A 12,751-nucleotide genomic window follows, 5' to 3' on the forward strand; every position below is an offset into this window, starting at 1 on the left:
AGACATAGACAGACATAGACATAGACATAGACATAGACGACATAGACATAGATAGATTTCAGAGAGGAAGGGAGAGGGAGAGAGAGATAGAAACATCAATGATGAGAGTGAATGTGCCCTTGCCGGAATCGAACCTGGGACCCTTCAGTCCGCAGGTTGATGCTCTATCCACTGAGCCGAACTGGCTGGGGCCCAGGCCTGTTTTTGGATGCTTTACCTAATACAAATTTATTAAATATATCTGATTGTAAATGTTACTACCCAGCCTTCCCTACCCAGGAATAGGTCACTTGCTTCGCAGATCTAGGCAGCTCTCAGAGAGGCCCAGAGAAGCTGTCCAGGGTAGGAAGGAGCGCTGCTGTGGGTGCAGGGCCCTGCCCTGGACCAGGGCCTGCTGAGGAGGCTGCACTCAGCTGCGGAGACCAGGCCGCGGCTGCTGCTGCACTTCCTGTGCTGCATGTTTTGCCATGTTGAGCTGAGGTTCCAGCCCATTTGGATCTTGATACCAGAATGTTCCATAGGAACAGTATGTCTGCCTATTCATGGAAACTACCTCATATTGCTCTCGCCAAGTAGAGTGTGTTGGAATTTCTGTTCCCAGGGGAAACGTTTGCTCCTGTTCCCTGAGTATGGCATGCAGCTCACTGATGATGAGCCTGAGTTTGGAAGGCTCGGGTGGGGAGAGGAAGGAAGCAGGCTCATTAGAAACTTAGTTTTCTTCCTAATATCCTGTGTTAAGTCCATCATGTTAATGCATCTCCATCTATATGACTAAAATTGTTTGTATCTATTTGTGATCATAGAAACCATTGAAAATATTCTAACAAGTTTTGGGATAGGGTGTTTTTAAGTGGTTTCACTTAAATATGGGCTTGGGAATACATAAAATTTATGTGAGAAAAGGAGAGTTGGGAACGTCTCCAAGGAATGGGCAGTTGATTTCCGAAGTTGCTACAATAGGTTCCATGAGATCTGTGTTACTGTCCACGGTGCATATCATATGTGTCAAGATCCTGTCAGCTTTTGGGTCCTAAACGATAAGGGAATTTTGTTTCAGTAACAAACATAACAAGGAATCCAGGGTAGGGCAGTTACTCAGTTGTGTAGGAGCCTGACTCCCTCCTCTTGGTAGTTCTCCTTCAGACCGGCCTCCTCTCCATGAGGGTTTGCGCTCAGGCCTGATCCTTTACGGAAACAGCGTGTGTCGCGTCCAGACTGGACTGTTCGCATGTGTAGAAAGGGTCTTTCCTGTGTCTCTTTTGGGGTTTTTGTTGTTGTTTTAATTCTCACCTGAGGACATTGATTTTTAGAAAAAGCAGGAGGGAGGGGGAGAGACAGAGAGAAACATCAATGTGAGAGAGACACATTGATTGTTGCCTCCCCAACATGCTCTTACCTTCGCGGGGGATCGAAACTGCAGCTGAGGTACATGCTCTTGAACCGGGAATCAAACCCTGGGTCCTTCAGTGTACGGGGCCCACGCTCTAACCATTGAGAACCACTGGCCAGGGCTTTTGTGTCTCTTTTCAGAGTAAGAAACCTTTCCCTGGAGTTCCCCTGCAGACATTCCTCCATGTGCCATTGGCCAGAATTTCATCACATGCCGAGCTGCAGCAGCATTGCCAGGCGGAGACCACCAGGACTGACCAGACTTGTCAGGTCTGCTGGCGCTGGAGCCAGACAAACCTGGTTCCAGCCTGGTCCCACCACTTACCGAGGGGCTCCAGTTAAAGGATTTCACTTCTCTGAGATGGCTGAGCTCCTCTGTAAAAGGGGGTTGATACATCTTGCTTTTCAGAGGCATTTCTAAAATTTCTTAAGTTTCTACAATGTGCCAAGCACTGTGCTACATGCGGGAGTAGACTTAATCCTCAAAACAAGCCTGAGAAGTCGGTGTATGATTTGGTTAGATCCCGTAGGGGGTCGTTTTCTACAGCCAATTCGAGCAGCACATGGAGTTGACAGTCTTCAGGTGCAGAGAAGCGTGGAGTGCCCAGAGGAGAGGTCACAGATGATTGCCATTGTCAAGGGGTGACATTTTGATGATGTAACTTTGGGCAGTGACATTGGGATGTGAACCAAAGAATGGCTTCATGAAGTATTTAGAAAATAGTAAACAATGGAATTGGTGTCTAAAATAGAGCATTAGGATTAAGAAGAGTGTTAGATTTCCATCTTAAGAACGTTGAATAAGCAAAATTTGGTCTTGAAATTGTGTTAGACCTTTTTTGATTGGTCGCTAACATAAATTAGCTTTTGTTGTTTTAGGAGTGTTTCTCAGCACTCTCTCTCACCTTGGTTGTAAAGTTGGGCTTATAGTATGTACCTTATTGGGTAGTTTCAAGGACTTCCTGAGTTAATAGGAATACTGACTCATGATAGTACTTGGCACATGAGTGCTCAGAAAGTGTTAGCTATTTTTATTTTAATTTGCACAGAATTACACTCTTTCCTTTACTCTCACATCTTTTTAGACCATGCAGATAATCTCTTCCCCTATAGTTTTGAAAAATATGAAGTCATGAGTTTAATACTTCATGAGGTTTTATATTTATTCAGATGCACATGGAGGTCAAGGAGGAGAGTCTGGAGCTGCACATGCACCTGAGCCAAATCCAAGGCGGGAAGCAGTAGTGGCACTGGGAAGCAGTAGTGGCACTGGGAAGCAGTAGTGGCACTGGGAACAGGGGGTGGCACAGTGGAGGAGAACGTAGCTTCAGGAGCATGCCCCAATGGAAATGCTCATTGTAGTGAGAATATCGCATTCCTGTAAAACAGGAGAGGAATAGCCAACTTTGTTCAATCTTTTTAAATAGTAAAATCTCTTTTTAACCATAATAACTATCCTATATAATAAAAGGCTAATATGCAAATTGTCCCCTCGACCGGGAGTTCAACCAGGGGGCGGGCCCAGCCAGCCGGACCCAACCAGTGCTCTAGTAGGAAATAGAATGGCAGCCACTAGAATGCCCATCACCTAGAATTAACTAACGCTGACATTGCCACAGTGGTAGAGGTTTTACTAAAGACTTCTTTTTAATCAAAGAAGCAGAAACCAATTGTTAAAAAAAAAACATGAAGCCCCATTTTGTGTATTTGGGTGAAGACAGCTGAGGAAACTGCAGAATTCGAGTGGCTGCCCTCGTGCTAGTCCTGTCATACTGCCATCCTGCTATTTCTTTGGGTGGTGGCTGGCATTCCACATGGTGACATAAAGACCCAAACTCCAGGGTTATTAGACTTATCATGGCATTCATGTCGTAAGGTACATAAATGTAGAATCACTGTGTTGCACACCTGAAACTAATATAATGTTGTGTGTCAACTATCCTATATAATAAAAGGCTAATATGCAAATTGACCTTAACGGCGGAATGACCAGAATGACCGGTCACTATGATGCGCCCTGACCTCCAGGGGGCAGACACTCAATGCTGGAGCTGCCCCCTGGTGGTCAGTGCGCTCCCACAGTGGGAGCTCCGCTCAGCCACAAGCCCGGCTGACGGCTGTGAGTGCACTGATGGTGGCGGGAGCCTCTCCCGCCTCCTCAGCAGCACTAAGGATGTCCAACTGCAGGGAGCAGGCCTAAGCTGCAATCGGACATCCCCCAAGGGCTCCTGAGCTGCCAGAGGGATGTCTGACTGCCAGCTTAGGCCCGATCCCTGGGGCCTAAAGCTGGCAGGTGGACATCCCCTGAGGGCTCCCCAGACTGCCAGAAGGATATCTGACTGCCAGCTTAGGCCCAAGCCCCCCAGGGAGCGGGCCTAAGCTGACAGGTAGACATCCCCAAGGGCTCCTGGGCTGCCAGAGGGGATGTTATGCTGAGGGACCCCCCTGAGTGCACAAATTTTGTGCACTGGGCCTCTAGTACTTCAATAAAATTTAAAAAGGAAAGAAAACCCCACACTCCTTCCATTTTATGGTTCTACCATCTTAAGCACAGCACACTGTTTCCGAAATTACGGAAACTTTAAGTTTATTAAAATTAAAGCAGAAACCAGGAATATTTACATATTAAAGTAGAAATCAGGAATGTTTATATAATCGTAAGGTTTTGCTTCTGTGCATAGAATGCTGAAAAATCTAAAATTAAAATGATCAAACTCAACATAGTATCCCTTAAATAAAACAATTTGGAAGCAGAATGTGTTATGGGTAGAAATTGGTTGTGTTCTTTCTTTCCTTCGCCTCTGTCGCTGTTGTCACTTAGCATACTGCACACAGTGTGACAGGCCAGCAGAGAGCCTCAGCCTTCCACACTCCCTTCCTGGGCAGACTGCACCGCTGTCGCTCTGCTGGTGCAGCGCGGCCTGGTTGCCCAGGCAGCTGCTAGCCTGACTTCACAGCTAGGGAAATAGCACTTGGTATTAACAGCCAAATTTAACACAAGTGTGAACAAGATCATTGGTGGGGGTGGGGGGGTGAGCGGAGGTCTCTTAATCTAAGATCTCGCCCAGATTGAATGAAATGGGGCTATTGATTCCTCCCAAAATACAGGTAATTAATAGAAGGATATTGAAGTTTCAGTTGAGTTTCCTGCCAGCCCCGCACACCCTTCCCAGAATCTCTCCTTCCTGAATGATTTAGGACAGGAACACACTATTGTGGGCTTTTGGTTTTATTCAAAAGTGGGCCACGTATTCAAAATTCCTTCATCTGGGGCAGCATATGAGGTTGTTTTCTTATGTTAACTATAGTTATAATAGCGTGTTAGAAATTTTTAAATATGTATTAAGTTTTTAGTATTTTACAGGTAATCTCAACAACAGTTTAACTAACTGTAGACGATGAAAGTTTGCAGATGCTGGCCCAGAGTAGACGCTGGAGTTCTCAGGGACTGACCCCACAGCAGCACTGACTCCAGGCTCCTAGTACTGGTCCTCTCGGCTTTGTTGTCAGAAATTTCATGAAAGAAACTAGTGTTGTAGAAACCAGAGGATGCAAACATTGCCCGGAATAGTCATTTAGCCAGAAATTGGGGGTAATTTGGGGATTTGGAGACATTCAGAATCCCAGAGGTCTTGTGCCTTCACTGGGAGAGTCAGTCCTTGAGATGAGCCTCCGGAGGTAGCTGTAAAGCTTGTTCCTGCCATGACAGTGTGTGAGGCTTTTGAAATTGTGACTTCGTTTCCCCTTCTTCCAAAGGCATTACTTCCTCAGTGCAGCCTCGACCGGCGGGGCTCAGTACAGTCTCTGTGGCATCGATTTACCCCTTTCCTGTGGGATTAACTACAGGCCCGGAGCCTCCTGAGCAAATCAGAAATGCTCCCCTGCAGCTTTAAGTGCACGCTCGGTTCTCATCACCTCAGCAGGAAGCTGTGCATTGGGGGCTCTCAGTTGATATCAGGTCTGTCTGACGTGCTTACTTCTTTGTTATTTAATCTCTTCAACACACAGGGTGGACAAAAGTAGGTTTACCTTAGTATGGAACATAACACAATAATAAATAATAATACACGATAAACTCTGTTTTGCATATTCACAACTGTAAAACTACTTTTGCCCACCCATATTTCTCCAAATGATTAAATTTATAAAGTAGCTACCAAAGATTGTATGTCTCACTTTTTTTTAAAGACACATCTTTTTCTAGGATTGTGGCTCGCCTTCCACTAACCTGATTTAAAATTTTAATTTTACTTTTTTAAGCATAGGTTTATATCACTGGTTTGTCTATTATATTTACAAATGATGGCTTCTTTTTAGGTATTCCAATACCTACATCCAAAAAATAATGAAATATAATCAGTGTTATGCTCTTCCTTCTTTTTCATGTGTGAGAAAGGAGATCTCAACAGTTCTCTCTACCCCAGGGTACTGTAGGTTGCTGTCCTGTCAATACTTTTCTCCCTTCTCTTTGTCCAGTACAATACGCCTCCCTGTCCCTTTTTTGAGAGTGGGGTAGGATTTCACCTCGCATTTCAAATGTAGATGATGCATTGTTTGGAAAAGTTGGCTTTGAAAAAAGTAGTTTAAACCTAAGTGAATTATCACCTAGGTTGTGTGTGTACCTAGACCAGCAACCCGATACTGTGGGAAAGCTACATGCCACCTTTGGAGAGGGTGGAAAAGAAAGATTCTGCTCTCTAGTTTCTTTTGCTGTGAATAAAAGCAGGGCTTCTTCATCATTTGTCTGATGTTCTTTCCAAATCTGTGGTATACACACCACCCTGCAAGACTGATGTCAACAGCAAAGTTTAGAAGAGAAACTTTCAGCATCATTTGTCTCTGGTAAGATTGCTGTAATGACAGCCTCCTGAACAGAACAGAGAACCTGTAGGTAAAGAATGTGGAATGCTAAAAACAGCGTCCACAGGCCCTCTGTGAAAAGCTGGTGTCCTCTTACCAGACGTTTCTGCTGTGTGTGTAACCCATTCATCTCACCCGCGTGTAAAGAATCAGAGTACTTGGGGATGAGGCCCAGAAATCAGCCTTCGCCCCCCCCCCACCCCCCCACCCCCTCAGCAACCTCAAGTTTTACTGGAATGAGTAGCAGTGCTTTTGGCCCAGAGAGAGCTTCATCAACCCTCACTAACATGTATATCTGAATAAGATGATGTGGTTTTCTTGGATTAGACATGGTTTACTTTTAAAAACCCTCTTAGAGAATGGAGGCAAGGGCAAGGGGGCAGAGGGTAATGATACATCGTGGACAGAGACTGGAAAAACAAGGGACTCTCCTTCAAAGGGACCTCTACAGTGGGAATATTTATTTTATTTTTATTAAATTACTAGAGGCCTGGTGCACGAAATTCATGCACTGGGTGGGGGGAGCTCCCTCAGCCTCGATTGCGAGAGGGCACAGGCCAGGCCGAGGGACCCCACTGGTGCACGATCGGGGCCAGGGAGGGATGCAGGAGGTTGGCCAGCTAGGGAGGGACCGCGGGAGGGCTTCAGGGCGTGTCCAGCCTGTCTCGCTCAGTCCCAATCAGCCAGACCCCAGCAGCAAGCTAACCTACCAGTTGGAGCATCTGTCCCCTGGTGTTCAGTGCACATCATAGTGACTGGTCGACCATTCGACTGTCTGCCCCCTGGTGGTCATTGCACGTCATAGCGAGTGGCTGAGCAGTCTTAGCATATCATCAGCATATTACGCTTTGATTAGTTGAATGGCCAACCGGACAACTGGACACTTAACATATTAGGCTTTTTAAAAATATATATATATTTTATTGATTTTTTACAGAGAGGAAGGGAGAGGGATAGAGAGTTAGAAACATTGATGAGAGAGAAACATCGATCAGCTGCCTCCTGCACACTCCCTACTGGGTATGTGCCCTCAACCAAGGTACATGCCCTTGACCAGAATCGAACCTGGGACCCGCAGGCCAACGCTCTATCCTTTGAGCCAAACTGGTTAGGGCTAGGCTTTTATTATATAGGATTGCATGACATTGGTTAATAAGATTATATAAGTTTCAAGTGTATGATTCTTTGATACATGACCTGTATACTGCATTGTGTGCCCACCACCCAAAGTCAGAGCATCTTCTGTCACATATATTTGGCCCCCTTTACCCTTTACTACCCCACACCCCCTTCCTTCTGGTAACCACCATACTATGGTCTGTCTATGAATTATTGTTTGTTTTCCTTGTTTGTTCATTTATTACTTTCTGTTTTATATCCCACATGTGAGTGAAATCATATGGTTCTTAGCTTTTTCTGTCTGACTTATTTCACTTAGTATGATTTTCTCAAGGCCCATCCATGATGTCACAAATGGCAGTATTTCATCTTTTCTTCTGGCTGAGTAGTATTCCATTGTCTATATGTACCACATCTTCTTTATCCAGTCATCTATCGAAGGACACTTTGGTTGTTTCCTTGTCTTAGCCACCATGAGTAATGCTGCAGGGAACATAGGGGTGCATATGTCTTTGTGAATAAATGTTTTAAAGCTTTTCAGGTAGCTTTTCAGGTAGGAGAGGGATTGCTGGGTCATATGGTAACTCTAGTCTTAATTTTTTGAGGAACCACCATACTGTTATCCATAGTGGCTATACCATTTTGCATTCCCACCAGCAGTGAATGAAGGTTCCCTTTTTTCCACAACTCTCCAAGTACTTGTCTTGTTGATAATAGCCATTCTCACAGGTGTGAGGTGGTATCTCATTATAGTTTTGATTTGCATTTCCCCAGTACCGTGGTCGGCAAACTGCGGCTCGCGAGCCACATGCGGCTCTTTGGCCCCTTGAGTGTGGCTCTTCCTAAGCCTTAGGAGTACCCTAATTAAGTTAATAACAATGTACCTACCTATATAGTTTAAGTTTAAAAAATTTGGCTCTCAAAAGAAATTTCAATCGTTGTACGGTTGATATTTGGCTCTGTTGACTAATGAGTTTGCCGACCACTGCCCTAGTAGCTAGTGAAGTTCAGCAACTTTTCATATATCTGTTGGCCATTTGTATGTCTTCTTGGGAGAAGTGCCTATTTAAGTCCTCTGCCCATTTTTTAATGGTATTGTTTATTTGGTGTTGAGTTATATGAGTTTCTTTATATATTTTGGATATTAACCCCTTACTTGAACTGTTGTTTGCAAATATCATCTGCCTTTTTTAAAAATCATTTTTGGCAAGTTCTTTTGCTGTGCAGAAGCTTTTTAGTTTGATACAGTCCCATTAGTTTATTTTTGTCTTTACTGCCCTTGTCTTTGGGGTCAACTTCATAAAATCTTCTCTAAAACCTTGGTTTTAGAACCTGAATTTTCTCCTATGTAATTTATTGCTTTAGATCTTATATTTAGGTCTTTGATCCATTTGTACATGGGACAAACTCTATCTAATTTCATTCTTTTTCATGTGGCTTTCCTGTTTTCTCAGCACCATTTACTGAAGAAGCTTTCTTTTCTCCATTGTGTTTTGGCTTCTTTGTCAAAAATTACTTGCCCATCTACATGCGGGTTTATTTCTGGGCTCTCATTTCTGTTCCATTAGTCTGTATGTCTCTTTTATTGCCAATACCATGCTGTTTTGATTATTGTAGCTCTTTGTATAATTTGAAGTCAGGTAGTATGATACCTCTAGCTTGGTTCTTTTTTCTCAAGATTGCTTTGGGTATTCAGGGTGTTTTGTGGTTCTAAACAAATCTGATGATTTTTTGTTCTATTTCTTTCAAAAATGACATTGGGGTTTTGATGGGGATTGCATTAAATCTGTGTATTGCTTTGGGTAATATGGACATTTTAACTGTGTTGATTCTTCCAACCCATGAACACGGAATATCTTTTCATTTCATTGTGTCTTTTTCAATCTCTTTTAATAGTGCTTTGCAATTTTCAGTATATAGGTGGTCCTTCACTCCTTTGTTAAGTTTATTTGTAGCTATTTTATTTGTTGCAATTGCAAAAAGAATTGTATTTTTAAAAATTTCATTGTTAGTATATAGGGATGCAGTAGATTTTTGTAAATTGACTTTGCACCCGGGTACTTTACTGTATTTGTTTATGGTTTCTAATAATTTTTTGGTGGAGTCTTTAGGGTTTTCTATATATAGAATCATGTCATCTGTAAAAGGTGACACTTTTACATCTTCCTTCCTTATTTGGATGCCTTTTATTTCTTTCTCTTGCCTGATTTCTCTGGCTAGGACTTCCAGGACTAAGTAGAATAACAGTGGTAGATTGGACTTCCTTGTCCTGTTTCTGATCTTAGTGGAAAAGCTTTCAGTTTTTCACCATTGGGTGTGATATTAGCTGAGGGTAATTAGCATATTACGGCAATTAGCATATTACCTCTTTATATGTATAGATATTAAAAAATAATAAAAGAACAGTAAAAAATAAAATGAAGAAATGTGTCTGCTATAGAAGACCAATGAATAAATCGCGATGGGGTTCATATTGAATGTCAACAAAAACAACTAAATTCATGATCGACAATGACAGATGGAAACACACGCATGCAATTGGCACCAGCGAGAGCTTAATATGTATCACGCATGCGCAAGTAAACGTTTATTTTTAAATTGCCAGTATGCATCATATGTACCACGCATACATAAATAAACGTTCATTTTTTAATTTAACGACTTTTGTAAATATTTAAAAATAAAATGTAAAATTAAAATGTTATATAATTTATTTAGAAATATTATTGAATATTAACATTGACTGTTTCAATTGAATTATAAACGTGTTTGGCCATGTTTTGTGTTGTTAAGATGCTTGTCATTCGTTAGCTCTATACACTTTTGTTTTATTTGAAGTATCACAATTTGATGTTTAATAATGTGACAATGTTGCCCCGCCCTATTAATGAGTATATTATTATTGAATAGTATTTATCTTTTTGATCAGATTGCCAAAAATTGTAAACAAAAACATCCGATGCGTTGACAGACAGGTGACATTTCTATAGTAACCTCTCTTTCACATCTGTAGCATAAAGTATGCCATCCTTTATGCCAGTTGCTCCTTTATGCAGATCGGACAGATGGACAGTTGGTCATTTAGCCTTTTATATGTATAGATATATAGAGATAATTTATTACCATACCACCATGAAATAATACTATTACTAACATTTTTATTTCTTCTAAGCAAGCATACATTTTTTAAAAGGTGGGTTGCCATCATATATCATCCTATATAATAAAAAGCTAATATGCAAATCGACCAAATGGCCGAACGACGGGTAGCTATGATGTGCACTGACCACCAGGGGGCAGACGCTCAATGCAGGAGCTGCCCCCTGGTGGTCAGTGTGCTCCCACAGCACTGCTCAGCCAGAGGCCCTGAGCCAGGCTCATGGTTGGCAAGTGCAGCAGCGGTGGTGGGAGCCTCTCCTGCTAAGGATGTCCACTGATGGAGCGGGCCTATCAGTTGGAGGGGCCCTGGGGGCTCCTGGACTGCAAGAGGGCACAGGCCGGGCTGAGGGACCCCCCCCCCAAGTGCACGAATTTCGTGCACCGGGTCTCTAGTATTTTATAACCTGTTTTTATATATTAACTATATATACAGTGAACTTTTTCTTTTTACCATTTATTCTCTTAAACGTCCCTTTTCTTGGTTATATAGTACTCCTTGTAGAAATGTTCATTTCTTTAACACATCCTCTGTAGTTGAATATTTGACTAGTTCTAAATTGTTTCTATTTTAAATAAAGCTACAGTAAACATCCTTCTGCTCAATCTCTCCTCACTTGTATGGGATAAAATCCTGGAAGGAAAATTGCTGGGTCCACTGGCATGAACACTCATGCTGCTGAATTGATCTCTAGAAAGGTAGCACTCATGTAAAATCCCAACTAGTCTCTTCCGAGGCAAACGTGGGCACTCTATTTTTAAATATTAAGCATATTGATAACAAGTATCTAGATTTAATTTGCATTTATTTGACATTAATTAAATTGAACATTGTTTTTCTTTTGTTTGGGGAGCAGATAAAAGTTGTGGGCCTGTAACTTGTAATTTTTCTCTGGAGAATTCTTAGTCATAATCTTTGACCATTTGTCTCTTGGTGTGTCTTAATTTCTTTAACTTCTTTAAGCCCAAATATTGATGTGAGTGGAGATAGGCATAGCAGAAGTCTTTCTTGGCATAAAGTACCAAAATGTAATACTCTTATGGAAATAGTAGCTTATGTTGTAATTTTTCTGCAAGGAACATGCAGTTTACAAGTTTTTATTCTTAATGGTATGTTACCATTTTTTAGTATTTTATTTGGCTTTGTCACTCTATAAATATAAATGAAGTTTTAGAATATTTGCAGAATTGGATAGCTTCTTTTTATTAATGTACTGCTAGGGGTCTTCACCTTTAAAGTCAGCATTCTTCCAGTGATCACAAGTCTAAGCTCAGATGAAATCAGAAAATACACTTTACTGTGTTTTCAGGATTTGAACTTGATGTAGATGGCAGATGTAGTTGTATGACTGTCAGGTGAAACAAACAAACAAAAGGGGAGAGGGGGGGAATGAAAGACCATTTCCTTACCAAGCAATCATCCAGTTTATTGTCTAGGAAATAAAAAAGGAGAAAGCAGAAAAGGACAAGAAAGAAAGGAGCAAGAAGAGAGCCAGTTTTGTGTCCTGCCGAGCACACAGATGTCCCTCTTGGCAGTTCTGCAGTCTTAGGCAGGACTGGGTTTCTGCAGATGTAGAATGTGAGCCTTCTTTGTTGGGTACAGAGTGCTGTCTGTGGTGGGAATTGAGCAGTGATGTATTGTTGGGTTGCTGTAATTTTCAGTGGAGACAGTACATTCAAGTAGCTTTGTGGGTAGTGGATTGTCTCAGCCAGGCCTGGCCAATCACACACTCCTCTCGGCAAAGTTCCTTTAAAAGATAGAGCTGGCAGAGTTCTGGGTCATGGAGCCTGTCCTGTAACTTGGGCATCAGAGTGACTTGCGAGCACTAGTTTTTAACAACCAATTCATGTACTGTCACCCAACAAAAGAGTTTGTGACTGTAAAGTTAGAACTGTGACCATTTTTCAAGTGGAACTTTCTTTTTTGGTAATCACTGAACTAGTCTAATTCAGAATTGTTAAAGAAAATATCTTTTTAATTGAGTTCTTCTCAGCCCACACTGTTCATTTAGGATAAGGTTTTGTTGCAAAAAAGAAAGTGCAAAATATACATGTTTTACATTTTAGTGATCTCTTTGTGTATACTGGAATGTTTTTTGTCTGATGTTTAAACCATGTGTTGACATGTAATCACTGGAGAGCAAAGGTGAGTATTCTGTCATTTGCTTGCTAATATTAGCTGTTTTGGTGCTTCCGTGTACTTGACTTGAGGTAGAACAATTAGCTA

General features: G+C 41.9%; 1 protein-coding gene across 3 annotated transcripts in view; it reads left to right on the forward strand.

Annotated features, from left to right (window-relative positions):
- MRPS28 (mitochondrial ribosomal protein S28) overlaps nt 1-12,751 on the forward strand; it is a 103,926-nt gene that overhangs the window by 62,609 nt on the left and 28,566 nt on the right. Inside the window, exon 3 of one of the 3 annotated variants that reach the window (XM_023751918.1) lies at nt 5,146-5,438. The exons of 1 other annotated variant lie outside the window; for it this stretch is intronic. In XM_023751918.1, coding sequence (XP_023607686.1) covers nt 5,146-5,251 — 106 coding nt within the window. In that variant the 3' untranslated portion in view covers nt 5,252-5,438. Of the gene's footprint in view, nt 1-1,530; nt 1,660-5,145; nt 5,439-12,751 lie in introns of those variants that run through there. One more of the 3 variants, XM_023751917.1, reaches the window with a different exon arrangement.

Source organism: Myotis lucifugus, unplaced genomic scaffold (assembly GCF_000147115.1).
Source record: "Myotis lucifugus unplaced genomic scaffold, Myoluc2.0 scaffold_27, whole genome shotgun sequence".
Lineage (NCBI taxonomy): Eukaryota > Metazoa > Chordata > Mammalia > Chiroptera > Vespertilionidae > Myotis > Myotis lucifugus.